At 45.7% G+C, this 27,047-nt stretch overlaps 1 protein-coding gene across 1 annotated transcript; it reads right to left on the minus strand.

Moving 5' to 3' along the window:
* Window positions 1-286: 286 nt before the first annotated feature.
* On the minus strand, window positions 287-26,665 carry LOC144695342 (zinc-binding protein A33-like). The gene is made up of 6 exons (XM_078566241.1): window positions 26,243-26,665; window positions 26,057-26,152; window positions 25,730-25,963; window positions 23,036-23,058; window positions 19,050-19,168; window positions 287-1,196 (listed from the first exon to the last, which is right to left on the minus strand). The coding sequence occupies exons 1-6, from the start codon at window positions 26,648-26,650 to the stop codon at window positions 646-648; spliced, it is 1,431 nt and encodes a 476-aa protein (XP_078422367.1). The 5' UTR covers window positions 26,651-26,665; the 3' UTR covers window positions 287-645.
* Between the last annotated feature and the right edge of the window lie 382 nt (window positions 26,666-27,047).

A 27,047-nucleotide genomic window follows, 5' to 3' on the forward strand; every position in this document is an offset into this window, starting at 1 on the left:
TGGACTTCCACCTCCCCTCCTACCGAAAGGAAATATCAGACTCACCGCTGAAAACCATGACAGCCGAAATGTCCATCACCGTGAAGAAGGGAGAGAATTCGGGAGGTTTGGGGGTGGAAATCTTGACAGCTGCTCATGCAGGAATAACACTAACTCCTGGGAATTTATACAAAGCGGGGAGCTTGTTATTTCCCCCACTTCACTTCCTCCCCCTCTTGTGCTTTTCTCTCTCTCTCTCCCACCCTCTGGAGAAATTATTTCCTGGACCCCCCGGGAAAGACTCCCCGGACCCCAGTTTGAGAATCACTGAACTGATTCATCTCAAACAAGCTGATGTCCCACCACCTTCCGCCTGTGGAGCAACATTACAGGCAGGAAGGTCACCAGGTTCCTGCAGTTCACAGCTCATTCTACCCTGTAAGTTCCTCTCTACAATTGAGCTTCTATTTGTTTCTTCTCTCCCCCTCCTTCTTTCCCCCAGCCCTACAGAGGTCCTCGCTGATCTTTCAGTTCCCAGTTCCCAGACAGGGTTTATACCCGGAATGTTAACCTGGCTTCTCTCTCCACCTGTGACTGAGACCCACACCCATCAGTTTACAGCTGGCAGGAGGCAGGGAGACGGTGTGAAATTATGGGATGGATCTGTTAGTGACCTTGAATCCCGCAGATTGTCAGCGGGGCCGAGTTTTTCCCGCCGTCATTCCGTCCCGGACTGAAGATGGGAAAGATTCTCCCAGTGAAAGTGTGGGTGAAAGTGTGGAGATGGGACATGTTGTCCGCATTGTAAAATGACACCTGTCCACCCTCATAGTCCAGGAAAACCCCGATCTTCCGGGGATTCACACTCGGGGTGAGGGGGGTCAGTGAGGGGGAGGTGGCGGCTAAATAACCAAATCCGGGAACCAGCCTCACAATCCAGAATCCGGACTCGGGGATCAGGGAGATTCCCCCTTTCCTCTTCACAGACTCTCGGGCCACTCCGAGCCACCACAGAGTCTCCTCCCCCACCTCCACCTCCCAGTAATGTCTCCCTGATGTGAATCCCTCTGATCCCAGGACACAGACCCCGGGATCAAACCTCTCCGGGGTGTCAGGGAGCCGCTGCCGTTTGTCTCCGAGTCTCACACTGGTCCGGTCCTCAGACAGGATGAGCCAGGGATTCGCTGTGTTCAGATCCAGAGTCAGAGAGGCTGGAGCTGGGGGAAAGTTAAAATAACACAGTCAGTGATTTAGAGAGAGGGGCTGGGGAGGGGGAGAGAGTGTGAGGAAGGAGCCCGGAGGGGGAGAGGGGGAGAGGAAGTGGGAGAGAGAGAGAGAGAGAGGGAGAGTGAGAGAGGGAGAGGGAGAGAGGGAGAGGGAGGGAGAGAGAGAGAGAGAGGGAGGGAGAGGGAGCTGGAAAGAGATGGAGGGGGGGAGGAATGTGAAGTTGAGGAGAGAAAATGGCAGCAGAGGAGGGAGCAGGAACGTGGAGAGGGAGAGTGTGGGTGGACTGATGGAGAGGAAGAGGTGGGAGAGAGTGAGAGCAGGAGGGTTTGAGAACATGGGAGCAGGAGAGAGAGAGACCAGCATGACAGAGATTGGGAGAGTGGGTAAGAAAGAGGGTGGAGTAAAGAGAGCAGGGGGATGGTAGGAAATGTGTGGGGATGTGAGAGTGAGATGAAGGGGTAGAGAGTGCAGGGGGGCAGGGAGAGTGCGAGGGTGAAAGTGAGATGGAGGGGTCTAGAGTGCAGGGTGGCTGGGAGAGAGGGTAGATGTGAGAGAGAGATGGAGGGGTAGAGAGTGCAGGGGGCAGGGAGAGTGAGATGGTGTGAGAGAGAGAACGAGATGGAGGGGTAGAGAGTGCAGGGGGCAGGGAGAGTGTGATGGTGTGAGAGGCAGAACAAGATGGAGAGGTAGAGAGTGCAGGGGGGCAGGGAGAGTTTCAAGGCATGAGAGAGAGTGAGCAAGAACTGGAGGGTGAACGCAAATCGGGCAGAGTGAAAAAGAGAGAAGGGGAGGGCTTACAAGGGTGGGAGAGAGAATGTGAAGGTCTCAGAGAGAGTGGGAGACTGCTGAGAATGTGAACGAAAGCAGAAAGGGGAGGGGCGAAAGTGCAGAAGAGGAAAGGGAGAGCGTGGGAGGAGGGGAGGGCGTGGGAGAGGTATAGCGGAATGATGAGGAAAGGGGGAAGGAGAGAGAGTGTCTGGATCGGTGGAAGAGAGGGCGAAATGGGCCTGACAGGGACAATGGGTGGGGAATGGAGGTAGAGGGCGGGAGGGACTGATATTAGATCGAGCAGGAGCATTGTTGAGAGGGTGAGTGCATGGCAGGAAGAGGGAGAGTGTGTGTGGAAGGGGAAAGAGAAAGATTGTGGGAAGGGCAGAGGTAATAATGAGAGCAGAAGTTAAAGAGGCAAAGAGAAAGGGAGAGTGGGAGGTGAGTGAGAGAGTGTGGGGACAAGGGGAGTGAGAAAGTGTGGGTGGAGAGAAAGATGGGGAGAAGAGGGAGAGCGTAAGGACGGGAGAGCATGAGTGACAGGGTGTGGAAAGAGATAGTGACGCAGGGAGAGAGAGAGTATGAGAGAGGGAAGAGAGATTGTGAGAAGGAGAGCAGGAAGGGGAAAGATAAAGTTTGGGAGAAAGGTGGGAGGAAACAGCAGGCTGGAGAGAAAGAGAGCTGGAGAGAGTAGGTGGGGAGTGATACTTCTGCGAAACAGGTATGAAAATGTCACCACACAGATTGTATACAATCTGATCCTGTAAGGTAGCAAAGAAAATTAAATTACAAGAACGCTATGGTTAGGAGCAGGGGTAGGCCATTCGGTCCCTCAAGCCTGCTCGACCATTCGACGAGATAATGGCTGATCTGATTGAATATATTCAATGACCCAGCCTCCACTGCTCGCCGGGGAAGAGAATTCCAAACACTAACCACCCTCTGACAGAAAACAAATTCTCCTCATCTCAGTCTTAAACGGGAGACTCCAAATTTTAAAACTGCCCCCTAGTTCCAGATGCCTCTCCAAGGTAAATGTCCTCTTGGCATCCACCTTGTCAAATCCCCTCAGCGTCTTACACATTTCAGTAAGATCACCTCTTATCCTTCTAAACTCCAATGAGTAAAGGCCAAACCTGTTCAACCTTTTATCATAAGATAATCCATTCATCCCAAGAATCAGTCGAGCAAATCTTCTCTGAACTGCGTCTTATGTAACTATCTCATTTCTTAAGTAAGGAGATCAAAATGGTACACAGACTTCAGATGCAGTCTCACTAAGACCCTGTACAGCTGTAGCAACAACTGCATAGTTTAATACTCGATTCCTCTTGCAATAAACATGAACATTCCATTTACCTTCCTAATCACTTGCTGTACCTGCAATTAATTTTTGTGATTCATGTACCAGATTGTCCAGATCCCTCTCTACTGTAGAGTTCTGCAGTCTCCCTTGGTACATTGCGAGGCCAGACCCCAAAATTTGTTACAGTCCCAGGCAAGACCCTCAAATTTGGTTATGATCTGCTTAGTGACCATTAACTTTTTTATGTTAGTCGACCAAATTTGAAATCCCAGTTGCTTGCTAACAGGATAAATCCATAAGATTCCATGTTTTGAAACAAACAGAAGAATTTTACTAACCAAGAGTCAACAATGCAAACAGATAATATTATCTCTTATATTCTAATATAAAGAATTAACATGAGGTAAACATTAATTAACAGGAAAACTGCGGTCGAACACACCACAAACCACATGTTTAATGACAGACACGAGCAAGGCAAATCACATGAATCTGCTCATAATCTGCCCAAATGTCAATTATCACCATTAAAAACCCCCCGGAATAATGGAGGATCAAAGGACAAATATCAACAAGGAACTGCAACACAATATTTTTAGTTAAAAAAAAAGTACAAGAGAAATTAATGGGACTTAAAGGAGATAAATCCCCTGGACCTGATGATCTACATCCCAGAATGTTGAATGAGGTGGCTGTAGAGAAAGTCGGTGCATTGGTGGTCAACTTTCAAAATATGAGACACTCTGGAATTGTTCCTGCAGATTGGAAGGTGGCAAATGTAACCCCACTATTTAAGAAAGGAGGAAGAGAGAAAACAGGGAATTACAGACCTGTTAGCCTAACATCAGTCGTAGGGGCAATGCTAGAGCATAAAATAAAGGATGTGATAACAGGACACTTAGAAATAATGGGAAGCTTGGGCAGAATCAACGTGGACTTGATGAAAGGGAAATCACGTTTAACAAACCCCTGTTGGAGTTTATGGAAGATGTAACTACGAGAATAGGGAAGGGGTAACTAGAGGATGTCATTTATTCAGGTTTTCAGAAAGCTTTAGATAAGGTCCCACACCAGAGGTTTGCAAACAAAATCAGAGCAAATGCAATTTGGTGGAATTTACTGGCATGGATTGAGAACTGGTTTATGAACAGAAAACACAGAGTAGAAATAAATTGGTCATTTCCAGGTGAACAGGCTGTGACTAGTGGGGTATCGCAAGGGTCAGTGCTTGGGATCCAGATATTCACAATCCATCTCAATGATTTGGATGTTGGGATTAAATGTAATATTTCCAAGTTTGCAGATGGAAGTGTCAGTTGTGAGCAGGATGCAGAGATGATTGAAGGAGATTTGGAGAGGCTCAGTGAGTGGGCAAAACTGTGGCAGATGGAATTCAAGGTGGAGAAATGTGAGGATATCCACTTTTGTGGGAAAAACTGAAATGTAGGGTATTTCTTAAATGGAGAGAGGCTCTGAAATGTTAAGCATAAAAGCGACTTATATGTCCATGTTCATGAGTCACTGAAAGCCGGTACAGCAAGGAATTTAGAAGGCAAATGCTATGTTGGCCTTTATTGCAAGATGATTTGGTTACAGGAGTAAAGGTGTCTTAGTACAATTATATATAGCCTTGGTGAGACTGCATCTGGACTAATATGTGCAGCTTTGGTCTCCGAACATGAGGAAAGGTATATTTGCCATAGACTGAGTGTAATGAAAGTTCACAAATAAATTCCTGGAATGGAGGGATTGTCCTGAAGATGCAGAAAATTTGGATTTATTTTAAAGTGCCAGCTAGGACCAGCATCTAGGTTGCCAAAGAATACACAGACAATCACAGCCTTACATGAAAGCTAAAAACTTGTACAAAGGGCTCAGCTGTAAATTTGCAATTAGGAAATGGGAGACACACATGGGCAGGGACTCAGGATGACTCGATCAAGACATGGGGAAGGCCATTTAACACCGTCTGATAGCCTCGAACCACACCCAGTCAGCCCCCGTAAACCTTTTGTCTAGAACAAACGCACATTCTTTGTTGTCTCCCAAAAGGATAATGCCCAGTCTCTGCACTGCAATTACTGTACAAGAACACAATGATCAGATTATTGTGTTGTGGCCTTTGTCTAACTAGCACCATTAAGTTGTAACTGGTAGTAAAAAATATATTAACTGTGCTCATTTGAACCTCGGTGGAGAAGCGCCTGGATTGCCCAGCGTTAGCTGCCCACATGTGTAACAAAGGAACCACTTGAATATTGCATCTGGACTCCGAGTGTTGAAATTTTGTACCAGAGTATTCCTCGGACCTTTTAGTCCTGTGAGCAAAGATTAAATAGACGGGTCCTTTGCTCTCTGGAGTTTAGAAAAAGGAAAGGTGATCTCATTCAAACATACAAAATTCTAACGGGACTTGACAGGATAAATCCAGAAAGGATGTTTCGCTGGTTGCGGTGGTGGGGCGGTCGAGAACCAGGGGACACAGTTTCAGATTAAGGGGCAGGTCATTTTAGGCCAAGATGTGGAGGAATTTCTTCACTCAGAGGGTGATGAATCTTTGTAAGTTTCTGTCCCAGACGGTTGTGGAGGCTCAGTCATTGGGTATGCGCAAGACTGAGATGGATAGTTTTCTACATATTAAAAACATCAATGGATACGGGGATAGTGCAGGAAAATGATGTTGAAGTAGAGAATCAACCATGATTTCATTGAATGCCAGAGTGGGCTGGAAGGGCTGCACGATCTATTCCTGCCAAGAGCAGTTCTACTCCAGTATCTTGAAAGGGTTAAACAATTTTAGTTAGAATTGCCTGTTAGTAACAATAAAATATAAGCAGAAAAGCAGAACGGGAGAATAGCAGATGTGTTTCAGACAGAATAAGAAAGGAGACGGGCAAGGCAGTAGAACAAAGAACAAGTTCAGGGAGTGAGTGGGCATTGAAGTCAGGAGGCACAGACTCCTGGACAATCAGCAAGAGATGGTGGTCTTGCGAGGATGAGAACAATGTCGAGTGTCTGTACATATGGGAAATAAGTGACAAAAGCCTAAGGCCTCTTTAAGCATCTGATTGTGAATTGACAAGATTAGATTACGAGTCTGTGACTAATTGTGTACAAAAAGAAGATTTCGCTGTAATCTGCACAGCTCGGTCTAGGACTGCCCAACGCTGTCTCTCCCTGCATACACTTGAATCACTAATGAAAGATCGTGGCCTGTACCTGAGTCTCCTGGTAGTTTGTAGGGCAAATTATAACCTGCTGACAGCAGTTCCACTCCAGTATCTCAATACAGGCACGGTTCCAGCTCCTCAGCTGAGCTGCTGCACCAACTGCTGCTCCCAACTCTTTAAACTCAATACAAATGAACACAAATGGTTGTTAACTGACCTTTGAATTCACCTGTTAACCTGTGATCTCCCAGCAGGGTTCAGCCCCCTTGCCCTGAGACAGGAACTGAATGTATCAACCCTTGGGACATTCTGAACCTTAAATGTTACAATCTCCAGTCAACACAAAGGTTATTCCCACAGGTGTGAACTTACAATTGCTCCACACCGAAAATACACAGTCAGAACTCCAACAATATAGTTTTAATCATCCTCTCTATTAAAATAATACATTGCCTTGATATTCTTCCTGCCAAGTGGACAAGCTGATGAATTTGGACATTATAATCCACCCGCTAAGTTAACTATCAATTAATCTATCTAAATCCTTTTGTAGACTCTTCATGTGCTCTTAACAAGTTAAATTCCTAATATCTTTGTGTCATGAACAAATTTAACTACCATACATTCGGTTCCTTCATCCAAGTCATTGATATAGATTGTAAATAGTTGAGTTCCCAGCGCTCATCCCTGTGCCACACCACTAGTTACAGCTCAGCAACCCAAACACAGGAGCCGGATTGGGAGAGAGAGAGAGAAAAAACGTGTGAATATAGAGAGGGGAGAGGGAGGGGGAGGGGAGGGAGAAAGGGTGATGAAGGAGTGAGAGATTGAGAGGGGTGGGGGTGTGGTCAGTGAGTGGACAGAGTGGAGCCAGAGTTAGCTGGAGGGGACAGTGACAATGGTGGAAGGGGAGGGCTGAGATGGTGGAAGGGGGAGGGGAGAGAGTTTGGGAGGTGGAGCGGAGAGAGAGCATGGGATGGGGAGGGGAGAAAGAAAGCTGGAGGGAAAGGAGGGGGGATTGCGAGGGACAGTGTGCGGGACAGGGAGGACAGGGAGAGTATGGGACCAAGATGAGGGAAGAAGTGCGGAATGGGGAGGAAAGACTGACTGGAGGGAAGTGAGTGAGAGAGGGGAAGGATGGGGAGTGGAGTATGTGTAGGAATGGGCGGAGGGAGAGAACAAAGGCCACGGGAAGGGAGGTGGTGGGGAGCAGTGGACCAGGAAAGTGAGATGAGAGAGAAAGCAGGAAGGAGGTTGTGAGGAAAATCTGCAGTGGAGGGGGTGGGGGGTGGGGGGGGGGAGCGCGGTGGGGGGTGGGGGGTGGGGGCAGAGGGAGCATGGGAGCAAGAAATCGAGGAAGGGAGGACTGGGGGGGTGGGTAGAGGGAGTGGGTGGTGAGTATAGAGAGTGGAGGAGGGGAGAGAGCAGAGACGCGGGAGGAGCAAGTGCAGATTTGGGTGGGTGATATTGGGGAGACAGTGGGTAGGTGAGCATAGAGTGTGAAGGGGCCAGGCAGCAGTGGGAAGGGGGTGGGCATTGTGTCATCCAGCGTGGACAGGAGCATTGAGGAGCTGAGAAAAACACTGCTGCCTCCCCCATCTCCATATTGTAAACAGGAAAATAAATGTGCTCAGCTTTTCACTGTCGCCCACATCCATGTCCAGGAAGCCCAAGGCTCAGGGCTTGAGTCTCAGGACATCCCAATTTTTGGATAGAGTCCAAAACAGCACCAACATTAGCAGATGGATGGCGCCTAACGCCTGTTTTCGGGACTGCCCTAGTCCCTTAAATACATCCCAGCCCAATTATGAGTTGGACGAGATAACAGAATCTTCTCGGGCAGAAGGAGGCCATTCAGCCCATGGTACTTGTGCAGGCTGTCCAAATTAATTTTCTAGTCCAGCTTTTTGCCCGGATCCCTGCATATTAGTCCATTTGAGAACATGTTCAATTCATTTTTGAAAGTTCCTATGAAATCCACATTTTCAGACAATGAATTGCAGATCATGAACATCGTCTGTGAGATTTCATTTTTGCTCATTACCCTTCTAATTCTTTTGGTGATTATTTTAAATCTTAGCCTTTAGTTACAGACACACTTACCAGAGTAAACAGATTCTCCTGATCTGCTCAATTAAGCCCTCATAATTCAAATTCCTGCATTGAATCTCCCTTTAAACTTCTCTGTTCTAGGGAGAGCATTGCCAGCTTATCCAACTACCCTGTAAACTGAAGTCCCTCGTCAGTGCTATTGTGCTGGTAAGTCCCCCCTGTACCCTCTCCAATGACTTGACATCCTTCTCAAAGTGTGGTGCCCAGAAATGCAGAAATTACTCCTCCAGAGGCCTATTTGAAGTGCTCATTGGTGCGAACACTGCACCTGAAACTGCTCCTTTCTATACCCGTGCACTTGCACACGAGGGACAAGTTCACTATCCTGATTTCCTAATCCAGAAGGCGATCAAGAGTCAACAGCAGATGCCCCAAGGTGACATGGAGACACAGAGGGAGGGGTTGAAATTTGTCATGGATGCTTGTGTGACACGGACAACACTGAAGTAGCAGCTCGGAACACATTCCTCTCAATATCTGTTTCCATTAACACCGATGGAGATTGATATTGAGCATGATGTAACCTGGGTTACTGATTTACTGTCTGATTTTCACATATTGCGTTACCATCCAAACAAGGGTTACTCTTTCTGAAACTCTTTTTCAACTGTTTAAAAATAAAGACAGTTTTAACTAAACACACAGACATTTCAGGACATGTCATTGAGGTGGTGGCTCACCAACAGACACTCCGTCTACAGCAACTTTCATAGACAATGGCCTCTCTGGATATGTGTGAATAGCTTTCTTACTGCCTTATCAAGATACAGATATTACATCCATAGCTGGCATACACCTGGAGATATCCCCTGCTGAGAGCAGGAAATGGCCACATGCAGGTGGAGGGATTGTTAAGGCATGAAACACAATTGGACGACCCGAATCAAGGTATTAACTTATACAAAAACAGAATTACCTGGAAAAACTCAGCAGGTCTGGCAGCATCGGTGGAGAAGAAATCAGTTAACTTATATATCAAGGGACCAGGGTCAGAAAGGGATATAAAGTCACAGCCACAAGGACAGTGTTGCTGCAGCCAGGAAAGCGTGACGTGGTCAGTCACAGGAAGTCATTCAGCAGACTGACCACGTGGGAATGGGCTCCGACAAGCGGATCTCACTGAACAACTGGTGTTGGAAGTGTATATTATTGCATGGTTGGTTAATAAAGGTTTTGAGGGGTTGTTTAGGTTGGGCCTGTACTCATCAGATCTCAGGGTTGGGAGGGCATGTGGAGGTGGATCAGAATAATGCCCAGTGGAATGAAGGGAGGTTCAAGGGTGACAGAGGGGAGTGGAAAGTTGATCTTGGGTGAGTCAATGTGAAGGGGGTAGTTGGTGGGTGGCAGGGGGTAGGGTAGAAGTTGGTGGATGAAGTTTCGAAGGTGACGCACACCATTTTTCAAATCTGACATTGACCACGCAGTTAGTCAGTAAGTGAGATGCCTCGAAGTGGGAGCAAGGTATTTTTGGGGGGGTGGTGCTCAAGGTCAGCACAAATGGCCGACTAAAGGGACACCCTAATAATTATGAGGTAACTGGATGTCATCCATGCTCAGTCGTGTTCTCCTCTCTCTGGTGAAGCCCACACAGCAGCAGGTTTATGCCTGACTCATGGGTCTCATCACATCGAGATCCCAGCAAGGTCTGGAGCTTCCTCTCATTCTGTGCCATTCGCCATCAGCTGCAGTCAGAGGTAGGGATGAATGGAGTGAGAGAGGTGGAAGCCTCCAAGGAGCAGGGGTGGTGGCCAACTCATGACTCTAAAACTCCATCCCCCCTGCTGAATGGTCATGCCTGACAAGGGCTCATGTGTTTAGTCTTTCTATGTTACCAAGGCAATGGTCTCTCTGTAGGGACTCGAGGGTAGTGGAGGGTATTAAAGGAACTATCTCGGCGATTGCCAGGCAGGATCCTCAGGGACAAGGGATACCCCCAGCAAAAATGGCTGATGATGCCAGTTTACCACCCGCAGAGTACTGCTGAGGAGTTACAATGATGGCTATACCCACACCAGGTCCCTGACTGAGCAGGTGATTGAGCTCCTAAAGATGAGGTTCAGATGTTTGGATGGCTCAGGCAGTGCTTTCCCATACTGAGAATGTCTCAGATCATCATTGTCTGCTGCACCTTGCACAGCCTCGTGTTACAAAAGGGGGATGTGTTGCCTGAGCGAGACATGGGGAAGCAAGATGTCTGCTCCAATGAGAAGGACAATGAAGGGGATGGGAGGGCCAGGATGTGGCCGAACCACATGCAGAGGCTATAGCTGGAATATGATGTGGTAGACAGGCCCATACTAATCTGATAGTTACCAGATTCCAGGCAGAGTAAGCTGCCGGGACATTTGTTGAACTTTTTGGTTTTCTATCCTTTGCAGACCGGAAGGCCCCAGCACCTTCTTGTTTACTGACCATAGGTTTCTCAAATGAACCTTTATTTATGAGAGCAGAATTAAATTGCAGTAGTGACATCTTCCCTGCCGTAGGTTTAAGCCTTGCATGTGCCGAACTATAATAAAATGCTGAACCCTGGCGCCAAATGCGCTTATTAGGATCTGCACCGTCTCCTGCAACCTCAGGCACCTGTAAGTAGAATTTTGATTTCAGCAATGCACTGACAAAGTCCTGAACACGACAGATTGGAAGGAATGTCAAATCTAAACTTTCCAGAGATGCACTATCCTGATTGGGCATTCTGAATACACTTGTGTGTCACTGACTGAAAGCTGACGCATTGATCCCAAGTGAAGCCCTAGATGGGTCCATTATTAAAGAAGTTCAAGGCGGGGGTGACCTTCAATGCCACCAGCATTGGATTCCCTCCAAGCCCTTGTGGCCCAGCTCATTGCGGAGAAGCTGGCAGATAGATCCTGGGATCTACAAAGCCGCCTCCGGCATTGCCTTTCACCCATTTGTAGATAAGAGCACCGCCTGTGATACACCTGTGGCCATTCCAATGGCCGCCATCTTGACTTCCCTGAGGCCGGCTCTTGCTAACCCTGACACCTGCTCTCAAAGGGGAGCCGACCTAGCAGAGAGCTCTTTCAAGCTATACCAGCTATGGAGGAGCAACATGAGAACATTTGGCCCCTATAAATCGCTGCTCCATGCATATTGATGAGAGATCATCATGTTCCTGCACCCCCTGGTCGCCACTCACACATCATAATCGCATATCCCTTGACATCTTTATCACGTGAATAAGATTAGAGGTTACTCTGTAGTCCACTCACTGAGTGCCTCACCTGCACTATGCTTTGCTGAGGTGCAAGGCCCCTGACCCTCCAGTCACAGAGAACCCTACAAGTCTCAGTCTCAGATGGGCCTTAGCTTTAGTGGAAGACTGTGATCAGTCATTGTGGCACCCAAAGCCAAGGTAAACTTCTTTCCTGCATGGACCCTGCACAAGACAGTTAGAGCTGCTGATCCTTCTCATGGATCTCCTCACTGCCCTCAGCACAGGTCCAATCTACATTCCCTCTCCTCATGCTCTAAACAAGCAACGATCCTTCAATGATGTCCATTGCACTTTGGTTAGACACATGGCAGCATGATATCATCGCTATAACAGAAACTTGGCTTATGGAGGGGCAAAAATTGCAGATTACCATCCCTGGATATAGTGTTTTCAGGCACGGTAGAGAGGGGAATAAAAAAGGTGGGGGTGCAGCATTATCGGTTAAAGAATCAATGACAGCTGAAAGGAGGGAGGACATCCAAAATGAAGCATCAAATGAGGCCCGATGGGTGGAGTTCAGAAATAAAAATGGGGCAGGCACAATACTAGGAGTGTACTCAGGCCCCCAAATAGTGGAAGGGGGCAAATATGTAGGCAAATTTCTGAGTGCAAAAACAATAGGACGGCAATATTTGGAGACTTTAGCTACCCTAATATGAATTGGGATGTGAACAGTGTGAAGGGCACAGAGGGCACAAAATTCTTGAACTGCAGTCAAGAGAACTTTCTTAGCCAGCACATAACTAGCCCAACGAGAGCGGGCGCAATTCTAGATTTAGTCTTCGGAAAAGAACCTGGGCAAGTGGATGAAGTAGCAGTGGGTGACCATTTTGGAGATACTGACCATAAGACAGTTAGATTTAACACTATTATGGAAACGGACAAATAGAAAGCAGGAATTAAAGTTCTAAATTTGGGGAGACAAATTTTACAATGTTGAGAGGTTAATTGGCGAAAGTGGACTGGACAGAGTTATTAGAGGGGAAAATGTTGTCAAATCAGTGGGAATTATTCAAAAGCAAGGTTCTACGGGCACAGTTGTGGGCAAATTATGAGAATCAATTCTGAGAGGCAGGATAAAGTGTCACTTAGAAAGGCATTGATTGATCAGGAATAGCCAGCATGGTTTTGGAGGGGAAGATCATGTCTTACTTACTTAATCGAAATTTTTGAGGAACCAACAAGGAGGATGGATGAGGATAGTGCAGCAAATGTTGTCTACATGGATTTTAGTGAGGCATTTGACAAGGTCCCACATGACAGACTGGTCAGGAAAGTGAGATCACATGGGTCACAGGGAAGGTGGCGAGTTGGATCCAAAATTGGCTCAGCAACAGGAAACAAAATGTCATGGTCGATAGATATTTTTGCAAATGGATAATGGTTTCCAGTGGTGTTTGACAGGGGTCAGTGTTGGAGCCCTTGCTACTTGTTCCATATATTAATGATTTGGATGTAAATGTGGGAGGTATGATTAAGAAATTTGCCGATGACACAAACATTTTCCGTGCAGTTGGAAGTGTAGAGGGTAGCTGTTATCTCCAGAATGATATCAATGGTTTTGTTGAGAGGGAAAATTGAATTCAATCCGGATAAGTGTGAGTAATGCATTTGGGGTGGGGTTGAGGAAGTGAGAGCCGTTGGCGTGCATGCGCATGTCTGAGAAAGTGGCAGTACAGGTGGGTACAGTGGTCAAGAAAGCATATGGAATGCTTTTCTTTATTGGACGAGGTAATGAAGTCCAAGGCAGGGACGTAGTGATGGAACTGTATCAGACGCTGGTTACCACAGGGCACAGAAGTAAGGTGATTGGTAAAAGGATTAGAGGGGAAATGAGGAAAATATTTTTCACCCAGAGGGTGATGGGCATCTGGAAGTCTTGGCCTGGTTGGTGATTTAGGCTGAAATACTCAACTTATTTGAAAGGTACCTGCATCTGCACCTGAACTGTTGTATCCTGCACAGCTACGTATCAGGAGCTGGAAATTGGGATTAAAATGAGCGGCTAGATTCTTTTTTCTTTGGCTGGCGCAGGCACAATGGGCTGAATGGCCTCTTACTGTGCCGTGACTCTCCAATCATTCTCTGGTTGCAAACCTTTTATGTGAGGCCTACTGCCACCCTTGATAATGGAGATAAAGTAGACGAGCAGGCCACCAAAATCTCCATGTGCGATCTGACAAAGGATTTAGGCAAATGCACAAACATCTCTTTATTCTTAGACCCAAATCCCTCTTGCAGTTAAGAATAATGTGCAGCCTCTGGTTTTCTACTGTTAAGAAGACAGCGTAGAGGTTCAGTGTCTTAGCCTTGAAACTGCATCCGTGCCACCCACATAGCAGATTTAACTCTGATTAAGTACTCGTGGCAACCACCACATCTCACATCAGGACAACAGCTGCAGGAGAAACAATGACCTAGATGATCCATCTTGGTCTCCTTCCAACGTCACCAATGTCACAGATGCCAGTCTTCAGCTGATGTAACTGACTTCACATGATCACAAGTAAGGGATGAACTCACTGGAAACAGCAAAGGCAATGGGCACTAACAACATCCCAGCTGTAGTACTGAAGATTTTAACTCCAAAATTAGTGACACCCATAGCCAAGTTGTTCCAGTCAAGTTACAATACAGGCAACTGACTGACAATGTGGGAAATTGCCCAAGTATATCCTGTCCACAAAATGCAGGAGAAATACAATGCGGACAATCACAGATCCAACAGTCTACTCTCAATCTTCAGGCAAGTGGTAGAATGTGATGTTGACAATGACATCAAGTGGCACTTACACAGCAATAAAATGCTTATAATCCTCTGTTTGTGTTCTACCAGAGACAGCTGAAATCGAATCAGTTCGATAAAAATGAAATAAAGATGGGCAGGTGATGTGTTGCAGTTGCAGCAGGTGGGGACCGGACACTACCCGTCTGATTCACGGCAACCACATCTGCAGTAAGTGTCTGCAGCTTGAGGAACCACAGCTCTGAGCTGATCCACTGGAATTGGTGATTTGGACAGTGCAATGCATTGGAGAGGGGTAAAGTTACCAACACATTTTGTTCCAGGAGGCAGTGACACTCTTAGGTATTTCCAATTTGTTCAGTGGTCAGGGAAAGGGAAGGAAGTCAGGTTAGAAAACCCAGCCCTTGCAATTGTCCAACAGATTCAAAGCCCTTGCACCTTATGTGGACGAAAGCATGAATGCAGGGAGGATGAGCAAACTGACTATGGCACAGTGGTGCAGGAAGCTATCCAAAAGCTAAAAGGAATGTAATTGTAGTAGGGGGCAGGTTAGTTAGGGGGATAGAAACTCTTCACTTCAGGCAAGTGCATGCATTCCAAAGGCTGTGTTGCATGTCCTGTGCCAGAGTCAAAGTAATCCTCTCAGGGCTGGCGAGGAACTTGGAGTGGGAGGAAAAGCATCCAGTTCTTATCGTCCCCATGGATACTCATATTGATAGGACTAAGAAAGAGGTTCTACTGAGAGAGTATGTGCAGTTAGGCACTAAATTCAAAGATAATAATCTCTGCCTGAGGCATCAGCTGATTGGCATGGAGTGAATATGATCAGAGAATTGAATGTGTGGCTCAAAGATTGGTGTTGGAAAAATGTGTTTCAATTCATGGGGCACTGGCACTAACGCTGGGGAAAAAGGGAACGATACTATTAGAATGGCCTTCACTTGAATTACGCTGGAACCAGTGTCCTGGCAAATTGTATAACTAGGGCTGTGGAGAGGACTTTAACCTAAAGAGTGGGGGAGGGGAAGGAAGTGTTCATGTGCGGTGAGATTTTGAACATGGAAGAACAAGGACAAGGCAATAGTGCAGGGTAGCATTGCAGGTGATGATAACCAGAGTGCAACAGGAAGCGATAGAGCTTACAAACATAAGAGTATACCAGCCAATAAGGCCAGGGTAGGGAAAAATTGCCCAATGACCAAAATAACAGCTCCTTATCAGAATGCACACAGAATTCATATCAAGATGGATGAATTGATAGCACAAATAGAAATAAATTATTATATGATGGCCTTTACAGAGATATGTTTGCAGAGTGTCCACAGCTGGGACCTGAATATTCAAGGGTATGTGACATTTTGGAAGGACAGGAGGAAAGGAAAAAGAGATCGGGTAGCTCTGTTAATCAGGAACGTGATCAGTTATTATTTTGTTTCCGAGGATCAAAAGGTTGTAACAATTTGGGTGGAGATAAGAAACACCAAGGGAAAGAAATCATTAATGGGAGTGGTTTACATGCCTCCTGAAAGTAGCTAAGCTGTTGGACAGAGTGTAAAGCAAAAAATAATGGGAGCTTGTAAGAAGGATACTGCAATAACTGTAGGCGGTTGTAATCTTCATACAGTTTGGCTGAATCAGATTGGAAAAGGTAGACTGAGGATGAGTTCGTAGATTGTATTTGGGACAGATTCTTTGAACAATATGCTCCTGAACCAACCAGAGAACAGGCTATTTCATACCTGGTAATATCTACTGAGACAGGATTAATAAATGACCTCATGGTGAAAGATCCTCTAGTTAAGAGAGATCAAAATAAGGTAGAATTTCACATTCAGTTTGAGAATGGGCAATTTCTGTCTGAAACTCATGCCTTAAACTTAAATGCAGGCAATTACAAGGGTTTGAAGACAGTGTTGGCTAAAATGGACAGGGAAAATAGGTTAAAAGCAAGTTGGTAGAGAAGCAGTGGCAGACATTTAAGGGGATATTTCATAACTCTCAACATTCCATTGAGAAAGAAAGGCTCAATGAACAGAGTGCGCCATCTGTGGCTGACTTAGCAAGGTAATGGTGGCATCAAATTGAGATAAAAGATGTATAATGCTGCAATGATTAGTGGTAGGCCAGAAAATTTGGAAAATTTTAGAAACCAAAAATTGACTAAAAAAACGAGGGCGAAATTGGAGTATGAGAGGAAACTCACAAGAAACCTAAAGACAGACAGTAAAAGCTTCTACACATACATATAAAAGAAGAGTAGTGATAGTGAGTGTGGGCCCCTGAGAGGGTGAGACTGGGGAATCGATAATGGGAAACCAGGAAATGGCAGAGGCATTGAACAAGTATTCTTCATAGTAGCAGGCACAAGAAGCATACCAAGAATAGTAGAGGAACAAAGTCAAAAAGGAGAGAGGAATTTGAAACAATCAAGATCACTAGAGAAAAAGTAGGAGGAAAATAATGCGACTAAAGGCTGACAAGAAATTTGGTCCTGATGACTTGCATAGTTGGGTTTGTGAGGCAGTGACTGCAGAGATAATGGATTCACTGTTTGCAAACTTCCAAAATTCTCTAGTCTCTGGGAAGGTCACAATGGGCTGGCAAGCCATGAATGTAACACCACTGTTCAAGAAAGGAGGGAGACAAAAATCAGTGAACTATAGGCTAGTTAATCTAATATCTGTCATTGGGAAAATGCAGGAAACCATTATTTTAAAGGTAGTAGCAGGACATTTAGAAATCATTACATTATCAGGCAGAGTCAACATCGTTTTGTGAAAGGGAAATCATGTTTGACAAATTTATTAGAGCTCTTTGATGATGTTACAAGCAGGATGGATAATGGTGAACCAGTAGATGTCATGTATTTTGATTTCCAAATGGCATTAGATAAAGTGTCAATAAAAGTTTACTACTGAAGATAAGTGTTAGGGGTGATAGAATGGCATTGATAGAGGATTGGATAATGAGCAGGAACAGAGATTCAGGATAAATGGGTCATTTTCAGTTTGGCAAACTGTAACTGGTGGAGTGCACCTAGGATCAGTGCTTGGGCCTCAACTAATTACAGTTTATAGACAGGACAAATTAAAAGGACTGACTATATTGCAGCCAAATTTGCTGATGATGCAATAGGTAGGAATGCTAGTTGTGAGGAGGGATTAAAATTGTCTGCAAAGGAATATGAAAAGATGAAGTAAGTGGGAAAAATTGGCAGCTGGAGTATAATGTGGGAAAATATTAGGTAGTCCACTTTGTAAGAATCTAAAAAGAGTATTATTTCAATGGAGATAAGTTGCAGAATGCTGGAGTATAGGGGTATCTTATATATTAATTACAAAGGTGAGCACAAGAACAGAAGTATTAGGAGCAGGAGTAGGCCATTTGGGCCCGCGAGCCTGCTCCACCATTCAAAAAGATTGTGGTTGATATGATTGTGGCATCATCTCCACTTCCTTCTACCTCCCCATGCAGGTACAGAAAGTAATTAGGAAGCAGATGGAATGTTGGCCTTAATTGAAAGGGAGATGGAGTATAATAGTGGGGAACTCTTGATATAGCTGTACAGGTCATTGCTGAGAGTAACAGTATAGTTTGGGTGTCGGTTACCTCAGCTGGCTGGACGACTGGTTTGTGATGCAGAGTGATGCACCAGTACAATTCCTGTACTGCCTGAGGTCATCCATGAAGGCCCTGCCTTCTCAACCTCAACCCACACCTGAGGTGTGGTGACCCTCAGGTTAAACTCACCACCAGTCGTCGCTCTCTAATGAGAGTGCAACCGATGATCCTCTGGGACTATGGTGGCTTTAACTTCACAGTTTTCATTTCCTTACTAAAGGGAGTTCTTTTATGTCTGAGAAGCAGTTCAGGGAATGTTCGCTAGGCTGATTGCTGGGATGAAGGAGTTGTCTAATGAAGAAAGGTTGAACAGTTTAGGCCTATACTCTTGAAGTTCAGAAAAATTAGAGGTGATCTTATTGAAACATATGTGGTTCTGAGGAGATTGATAGGGTAGATAGTGGGAGGATGATTCCTCTTGTGGGGGTATCTAGAAGCAGTGGACATAGTTTAGAAATCAGGGATCTGTCTCCCTTTTAAGACAGAGATGAGAAGGAATTTCTTCTCTTTGAGGGATTTTAGCCTTTGGAATTCTGTTCCACAGACTGCAATGGAGACGAGGCTGTTGTATAGACTCAGGGCTGAATTCGGCAGATTTTTGATCGACAGTGGAGTTAAGGGCTATATGGAACAGGAAAAAAGGGCAGTTAAAGCCACAGTTAGATGAGCCATGATCTTATCGAATGGCGGAACAGGTTTAATGGGCCAAATGGCCTCCTGCTGCTCCTATTTCTTATGATCTTATGATGATCATACTACCACAACCCCTCACTGGAGGGACGTTGAATTTCCTGTTTCCCCCACATCCCTGGAACTTTGGAGCCCATTTAGTTGCTTCACAACTGGAATTATAGTTAGGAAAATTAATAAAAACGTTTTTACCAGGGTTAATGGAATTGATCATTTCCCGCCAAGCTGTGTACTGTAAAGGTCCTTTGAACTTTCCGATAGACAGGGCCGCAGCATCTGCTACTGAGAGTTGCTTATTGTCATCACTAATCCTGTAAATATTAAAGAATTGATGGTGTAAATTCATCCTAATTGAACATTTTAGACATGATTTAAATGGTGAAGCTACCCCAACATTCATATATTTCAGCATTTTTCATTTTAGAACAAATGTGATAGAAAGTGAAATTTCTCTCTATGACTGAGCAAAAGATAACTTGGAAATGCAAGGGCAGAGGATGGAAACACTCATATCCTGCAAAAGGCCCACAGCCTGATAACAAATTAGTTGCCAGTATATCACAGATCACAGGAGAAGATAAACATTTAGCCTGTTCACTTGCTGTATTCCAAACAAAGCTTGTCGAATGAAAGCAAATGCTGAAAACATCAACCCAACTCTCCGAGACACCTGCGCTCCTCTACTTCTGGCCAATTGAATATCCCTGATTTTAATCACTTCACCATTGGCAGCTGGACCTTCATCTGCCGAGGCCCTGAGCTCTGAAATTCTTTTCCTTTCTGCCTCTCTATTTCTCTTTCTTCCTTTAAGACATTTTAAAACCTACCTCATCTTTGGTATTAATATCTCCTTGTGGTTGGGTGCCAATATTGCTTTATATCTTAAAACACGTTTCTGCTGTTGTGTTGAACTTTTTTCAATCATTCACGAGGTGTGTGCTTCACTGGCTAGCCCAGCATTTATTGGCCATCCCCAACTGCCCCTTCAGAAGGTCGTCGTGAATTGCATTCTTGAACCCCTGCAGTCCAAGTGGTCCAGGTACACCCACAGCGCTGTAAGGGAGGACGTTCCAGGAATTTGACCCAGCGACAGTGAAGGAACGATGATATACTTCCAAGTCAGGATGGTGAGTGGCTTGGAGGGGAGCTTCCAATTAGTGGTGCTCCCACACATCTTCTGCCCGTGTCCTTCTAGGTGGTAGCAGTCAAGGATTTGGAAGCTGTTTTCTAAGGAGGAAAGGTGAGTTCCTGCAGTGCATCTTGTAGATTGTACACACTGCTGCCACTGTGCGTTGGTGGTGGAGAGAGTTAATGATTGTGCATGGGGTTTCAGTCAAGTGGTCTGCATTGTCCTGGATGATGTCAAACGTTTTGAATATTATCGGAGCCGCACTCATCCAGGCAAGTGGAAAGTATTCATCATGCTTCTCACATGTGGCTTGAAGGTGATGGGCAGGAAGAGTTAGTCATCGCAGGATTCCTAGCCTCTGACCTACACTTGTAGCCATTGTATTTATATGGCAAGTCCAGTTCAGTTTGTGCTCAATGGTAACCCTCAGGATGTTGATAGTGGGGGATTTAGTAATAGTAATAGCAAGTGATGAAATATCAAGGGGTGATGGCTAGATACTCTCATGTTGGCGATGGCCATTGCCTGGCACTTGTGTGGGGAAAATGTTACTTGCCAGTTGTCAGCCCAAGCCTGGATATTGTTTAGGACTTGCTGCATTTGGACATGGAGTGCTTCAGTATCTGAGGAGTCACAAATGGTGCTGAACATGGTGCAATCATCAGAGAACATCCCCGCTTCTGACCTTATAATGGAAGGAAGGTCAATGATGAAGCAGTTGAAGATGATTGGGCATAAGACAATGCCCTGAAGAATTCCTGCAGTGATGTCCTGTAACTGAGATAATTGACCTCCAACAACCACAACCATCTTCTTTTGTGACAGGTATGACTCCAACCAGTGGACAGTTTTCCTCCGATTACTATTGACTCCAGTTTTGCTAGGGTTTCTTGATGCCACGCTCGGTCAAATGATGTAATGTTCAGTCACTCTCACCTCACCTCTGGAGTTCAGCTCTACAGCCCATGCTTGAACCAAGATTGTAATGAGGTCAGGAGCTGAGCAACCCTGGCAGAACCCAAACTGAGCGTCAGTGAGAAGGTTATTGCTAAGTAAGTACCGCTTGTTAGCACTTTTGAAAACCCTTCGTCACTTCACTGATGATCGAGAGTAGACTGACGGGGCAGTACTTGGCCAGGTTAGATTTGTCCTTCTTTTTGTTTATATGATATATCTGGGCAATTTTCCACATTGCCAGGCAGATGCCAGTGTTGTAGTTGTACTGGAACAGCTTGGCTAGGGGTGTGATAAGTCCTGGAACACAAGTCTTTAGTACTATTGCCAGCATATTGTCAAGCCCCATAGCCTTTGCAGTATCCAGTGCCTTCAGTCATTTCTTGATATCACGAGGAGTGAATCAAACTGGATGAAGACAGGCATCTGTGATGCTGCGGACTTCTGGAGAAGGGCGAGATGGGTCATCCACTGGGCACATCTGGCTGAAATACTTCAGCTTTAATCTTTTGCACTGATGTGCTGGGCTCCCCATCATTGAGGGTGGGGGTATTTGTGAACCCTTCTCCTTACATTAGTCAATTAATTGTCCACCGCCATGCAACGCTGGATGTGGCAGTACTGCAGAGCTTTGATTTGATCCGTTGGTTGTGGGATCGCTTATCTCTGTCTATTCATTGCTGCTTACGCTGTTTGACATGCAAGTAGCCCTGATTTGTAGCTTCACCAGGTTGACACCTCCTTTTTAGGCATGCATGGTGCTGCTCCTGGCATGCCCTCCTGCACTCTTCATTGAACCAGGTTTGATTCCCTGGCTTGGTGTTAATAATTGAGTGCAGGGTATGCCAAACCATGAGGTCACAGAGTGTGGCTGAGTACAAATCTGCTGCTGCTAATGGCCAACAGCGCCTCATGGACGCCCAGTTTTGAATGAGGGTATCCTCAATGTGAAGGCAGGAGTTCATCTCCATTACAACTGTGCGGTGGTCACTCCTATTGCTACAGTCATGAACAGATGCATGTGCGGTAGGCAGATTGGTGAGGATGAGATAAAGTATGTTTTTACCCTCTTGTTGGTTCCCTCACCACCTGCCACATACCCAGTCTAGCAGCTATGTCCTTTGGGACATAACCAGCTCGGCCAGTAGTGGTGCTTTTTAAAAAATTCATTCATGAGATGTGGGCATCGCTGGCTAGGCCAGCATTTACTGTCCATCCCTAATTGCCCTTGAAAAGTTGGTGGTGAGCTGCCTTCTTGAACTGCTGCAGCCCATGTGGTGTAGGTACACCCACAGTGCTGTTAGGAAGGGAGTTGCATTAACGAGTCACTCTTGGTGATGGTCATTGAAGTGCCCCACCCAGTCTATATTCTGCACCCTTGCAACTCTCAGTGCTTCCTCCAAGTGGCGTTCAACATGGAGGAGTACTGATTCATCAGCTGATGAGTGGGTGAGAGCGGTGGGGTGGGTGTGGTTGGCAAATGAGTGGGTACGTGGTCATCACCAGTATGTTTCCTTGCCCATATTTTACCCGATGTCATGCAACTCTATCGGGTCCCGAGTCAATGTTAAGTACTCCCAGGGCAACTCCCTCTAAACCTTATACCACAGTGCCGCCACCTCTGCTGGGTCTGTCTTGTCGGTCTTAAGGATACAGGTCAAGATTCTATACTGGAATCAAAACAAAACCCGTTCCCACTTTAACATGTGACTGTCTCGGTTTAGTCAGGAGCCTTGCATTGACATGGTTGTTCTACACCATGAAAGCATGGACGGTGTGGCTCTCTCAGGGTCAGTCAGAAGGCCACAGCCGCACTAACAGCAGTCTGCAGCCTGCAACTGAGCACTTCAGGATTGCATGGCATCTTGTAATTTAATACAATCATGTAGACCAGTTATATGAAATCTAATTTAATATCTGCAATAAAGCATGTCATCATAACAAAAGACTAGTACTTAAACCATAAGCAGAGTTATTGTCACCCGATGAACGACCCTTTAATGTTGCGATGGTAACTAGTAAAGAAATTCATAACAAAACCTTTCTGACTTATTTTACCAAATTGTGCAGAGTTTCAGCAGAAAACATGTCCTACCTTCTCTTCCGACAAGCTTCCTCCTGAAATAAATGAATCACGAACAGTGAGGAGCATAGTAACAGATTTAGAAACATAGAAAGTTTACGGCACAGAAAGAGGCCACTCTGCCCATCGTGTCTGCGCCAGATGAAAAACAAGCCATCCAGCCTCATCGCACTTTGCATCATTTGGTCCACAGGCCTGCAGGTTACAGCACTTGATGTTACTATCCAGACAGCTTTTAAATGAGTTGAGGGTTTCTGCCTCTCCTACCTACCCTGACAGGCAGCGAGTTCCAGATCCCACAACCATCTGGGTGTAAACGTTTTTCCATAAGTCCATAAGACATAGGAGCAGAAATTAGGCCATTCGGCCCATCGAGTCTGCTCCGCCATTCAATCATGGCTGATAAGTTTCTCAACTCCATTCTCCCGCCTTCTCCCCGTAACCTTTGATCCCCTTACCAATCAATAACCTATCTCCATCTTAAATACACTCAATGACCTGGCCTCCACAGCCTTCTGTGGCAATGAATTCCATAGATTCACCACTCTCTGGCTAAAGAAGCTCATCTCTGTTCTAAAAGGTCTTCCCTTTACTCTAAGGCTGTGCCCTCGGATCCTGGTCTCTCCTACTAATGGAAACATCTTCCCCACGTCCACTCTCTCCAGGCGTTTCAGAATTCTGTAAGTTCCAATCAAATCCCCCCTCATCCTTCTAAACTCCATCGAGTATAGACCCAGAGTCTTCAAGCGTTCCTCATATGTTAAGCCTTTCATTCCTGGGATCGTTCTTGTGAACCTCCTCTGGAACCTCTCCAGGGCCAGCACATCCTTCCTGAGATACGGGGCCAAAAATTGCTCACAATATTCTAAATGTGTTCTGACCAGAGCCTTATAAAGCCTCAGCAGCACATTGCCGCTTTTGTATTCTAGTTCTCTCGAAATAAATGCCAACATTGCATTTGCCTTCCTAACTACCAACTCAACCTGCTAGTTAACCTTAAGAGAATCCTGGACTAGGACTCCCAAGTCCCTTTGCACTCCAGATTTCTGAATTCTCTCCCTATTTGGAAAATAGTCTATGCCTCTATTTTTCCCACCAAAGTGCATGACCTCACACTTCCCCACGTTGTATTCCATCTGCACTTCTTCGCCCATTTTCCTAACCTGTCCAAATCCTTCTGCAGCCTCCCCGCCTCCACAATACTACCTGTCCCTCCACCTATCTTTGTATCATCTGCAAAAGTAGCCAGAATGCCGTCAATTCCTTCATCTAGCTCATTAACGCATAAAGTGAAAAGTTGTGGTCCCAACACTGACCCCTGCGGAACTCCACTAGTCACCGGCCGCCATCCTGAGAAGGACCCCCTTATCCCCACTCTCTGCCTCCTGCCAGACAGCCAATCTTCTATCCATGCTGGTACCTTGCCTCTAACACCATGGGCTCTTATCTTACTGAACAGCCTCCTGTGCGGCACTTTGTCAAAGGCCTTCTGGAAGTCCAAGTAGATAACATCCATTGGCTCTCCTTTGTCTAACCTACTCGTTACCTCCTCAAAGGATTCTAACAGTTTTGTCAGGCATGACCTCCATTGATGAAAATATGCTGACTTTGCCCTATTTTACCACGCACTTCCAAGTATTCTGAAATCTCATCCTTAATAATGGACTCTAAAATCTTACCAACGACCGAGATCAGGCTAATCGGCCTGTAATTTTCCGTCTTTTGCCTCACTCCCTTCTTAAACAGGGGGGTTACATTAGCGATTTTCCAGTCCTCTGGGACCCTCCCTGACTCAAGAGATTCCTGAAAGATCACCACTAACGCCTCCACTATCTCTGCAGCTATCTCATTCAGAATCCTGGGGTTTAATCCATCTGGTCCAGGTGATTTATTCACCTTCAGACCTTTCAGTTTTTCATCATCTTCCCTCTCACCTTTCAAGGCACTGTAAATCTGTGCCCCCTCATCACTCACCTCTCTGGTAAGTAAATAGGCCCTTCCCCACCCACTCTATCAGGCCCCTCACAATTCTGTGTATCTCAAATCTCCCCTCAGCCTCCTCTGTCACAGGCAGAACAGCCCCAGCCTTTCCAATCCTTCCTCACAGCTGCAATTTTCAAGTCCTGGTAACATCCTTGTACATCTCATCTGTACCCTCTCTAATTCAATTACACCCTTTCTGTAATGAGGTAACCAGAACTACACACATTTCAGGAGGACATAAACAGGCCAGCTAGTGAAATGAGCAGACTCAGAGCATATTAGATTTAACACGGAATTGTAAAGTGATGCATTTTGGCAGGAAGGTTGTGGAGAGTCAAGTAAACTGGAACTCAACATCAGTCCCGCTCACAGACACAGTGACTCTCACACACCGTACCAGACACACCCACACACTCACAACATGAACTGGATTACAATGGGCGTTCCAGGAGTAAATTAAACATGGCAACACGGAAATAATCACAAAGCAAGTGTGAAGATCAAGATAACTCATTCTCTGGAGGTAACAGGTATTCTCGGGAATCTGCAGACAATGTGGAAGTCATTTATTTCGGGGAGACCGCAGAACTGCCACGAAACAAACAGAAATGTGCTTAACTCAGTTGTTATTTATTCGGTAAATTCAATATTTATTCCACAGTTAGCAGTTATTTTGTCACTGTGTGAAGTTTCATGGAACTGGCCGGCAATATATTCCCTCACCTTTAAAAATATCAACTCGTCCTTTTGCTCCATCTGTTTCTGCAACTTTGAGAGCTTCTCCTCAATAGAATTTAAATTCTCCTCAATCTCTCGAAGGTTTTTCTCCATTCTTTCTAGAATCCTCTCCTCTTCTTCCCTGAGATCTCTGAGTAGTCGCTGCTCTTTCTCAGTGAGAATCTGGTGCATTTTAGTGAACTCGGATGTGATGTGGGTCTGCAGACTGCTCGACTGTTCCTACCAAATGAAATGTGAAACATAATTAATGTCCCGCGATAAAGGGAGCAAAACTGACCGAGATCCCAGAAAACCAGAACAGGGAGACCTTACCCTGACTTCGGAAATCTTCCGCTTCTGTTTCTGTTCCGTTTCTCGAACCGCCGATTTCTTCTGTGTGAGAGAATCTAAGGAAGATTTCAGCTGATCCTGGGATTGGGAGACAAAATCACAGAATTGAAGTTTTAGACCATGAAAATGTGATAAAACTATCAGCTTAGAAAATATTTCCCCTTTTACCTTGTAGATTTCAACAGCTTCTTTAATCGGCAGGAAGCGGTGCTCTCTGTGTTCCCGCGAATCTCTACAAATCACACAGATCAATTTCTTGTCAGTTTCACAAAACAGCTTCAGTTCTTCCTGATGTTCCTCACAGTGAAGTTTACTTTCCTTCTCTTTCAGATCCAGCTTTAATTTTCGAGTTTTCTCGGCCAGATTCGCTAAGGCCCGATTTACCCTGAGGTTTCTTTCCGGAAACTCCTCTCTACATTCCGGGCAGGAGTTTATCTCCTTTTCCCAACACTGGGTGATACAGGAGCGGCAGAAGTTATGTCCACAACCCAGTATTACGGGATCAGTAAAGAACTCAAGACAAATGGGACAAATTGTCTCCTCGGTCAAACTCTGGACCTGTTCTCTGAAAGCCATGTTCACACTCAGCACTTCCTGATTCAAATCACTTTCAGTTTCGATGTTGCTGCCGCACACCCTCAGTTCAGCTTTTTCCCTATAAAGTTCACTCCGATCCTCAGGGAATTATTATTCCTTCGTGGTCTATGTCCTCGCGACTTTCACACAGGACAGTAAAAATAACACGCCCAGTCTAAAGGGGGAAAAGCAGAGTTAAAGCACTGAGGGGAAGAATCGACCCATATCGAGGGCGGGTTGGGCTCCAATGGATAGTTGACAGTGGAGAGAGAGAGAGAGGCGTGGGGGGGGGGGGGGGGGGTGTGGCTTGGGGGAGAGAGAGAGGGGGGGGGGGGGGGGGGAGAGAGAGAGAGAGAGGGAGAGGGAGGGAGCAGGAGGGAGAGATCGGCGGGATCGA

Source organism: Cetorhinus maximus, chromosome 21, assembly GCF_964194155.1.
Source record: "Cetorhinus maximus chromosome 21, sCetMax3.hap1.1, whole genome shotgun sequence".
Taxonomy (NCBI): domain Eukaryota; kingdom Metazoa; phylum Chordata; class Chondrichthyes; order Lamniformes; family Cetorhinidae; genus Cetorhinus; species Cetorhinus maximus.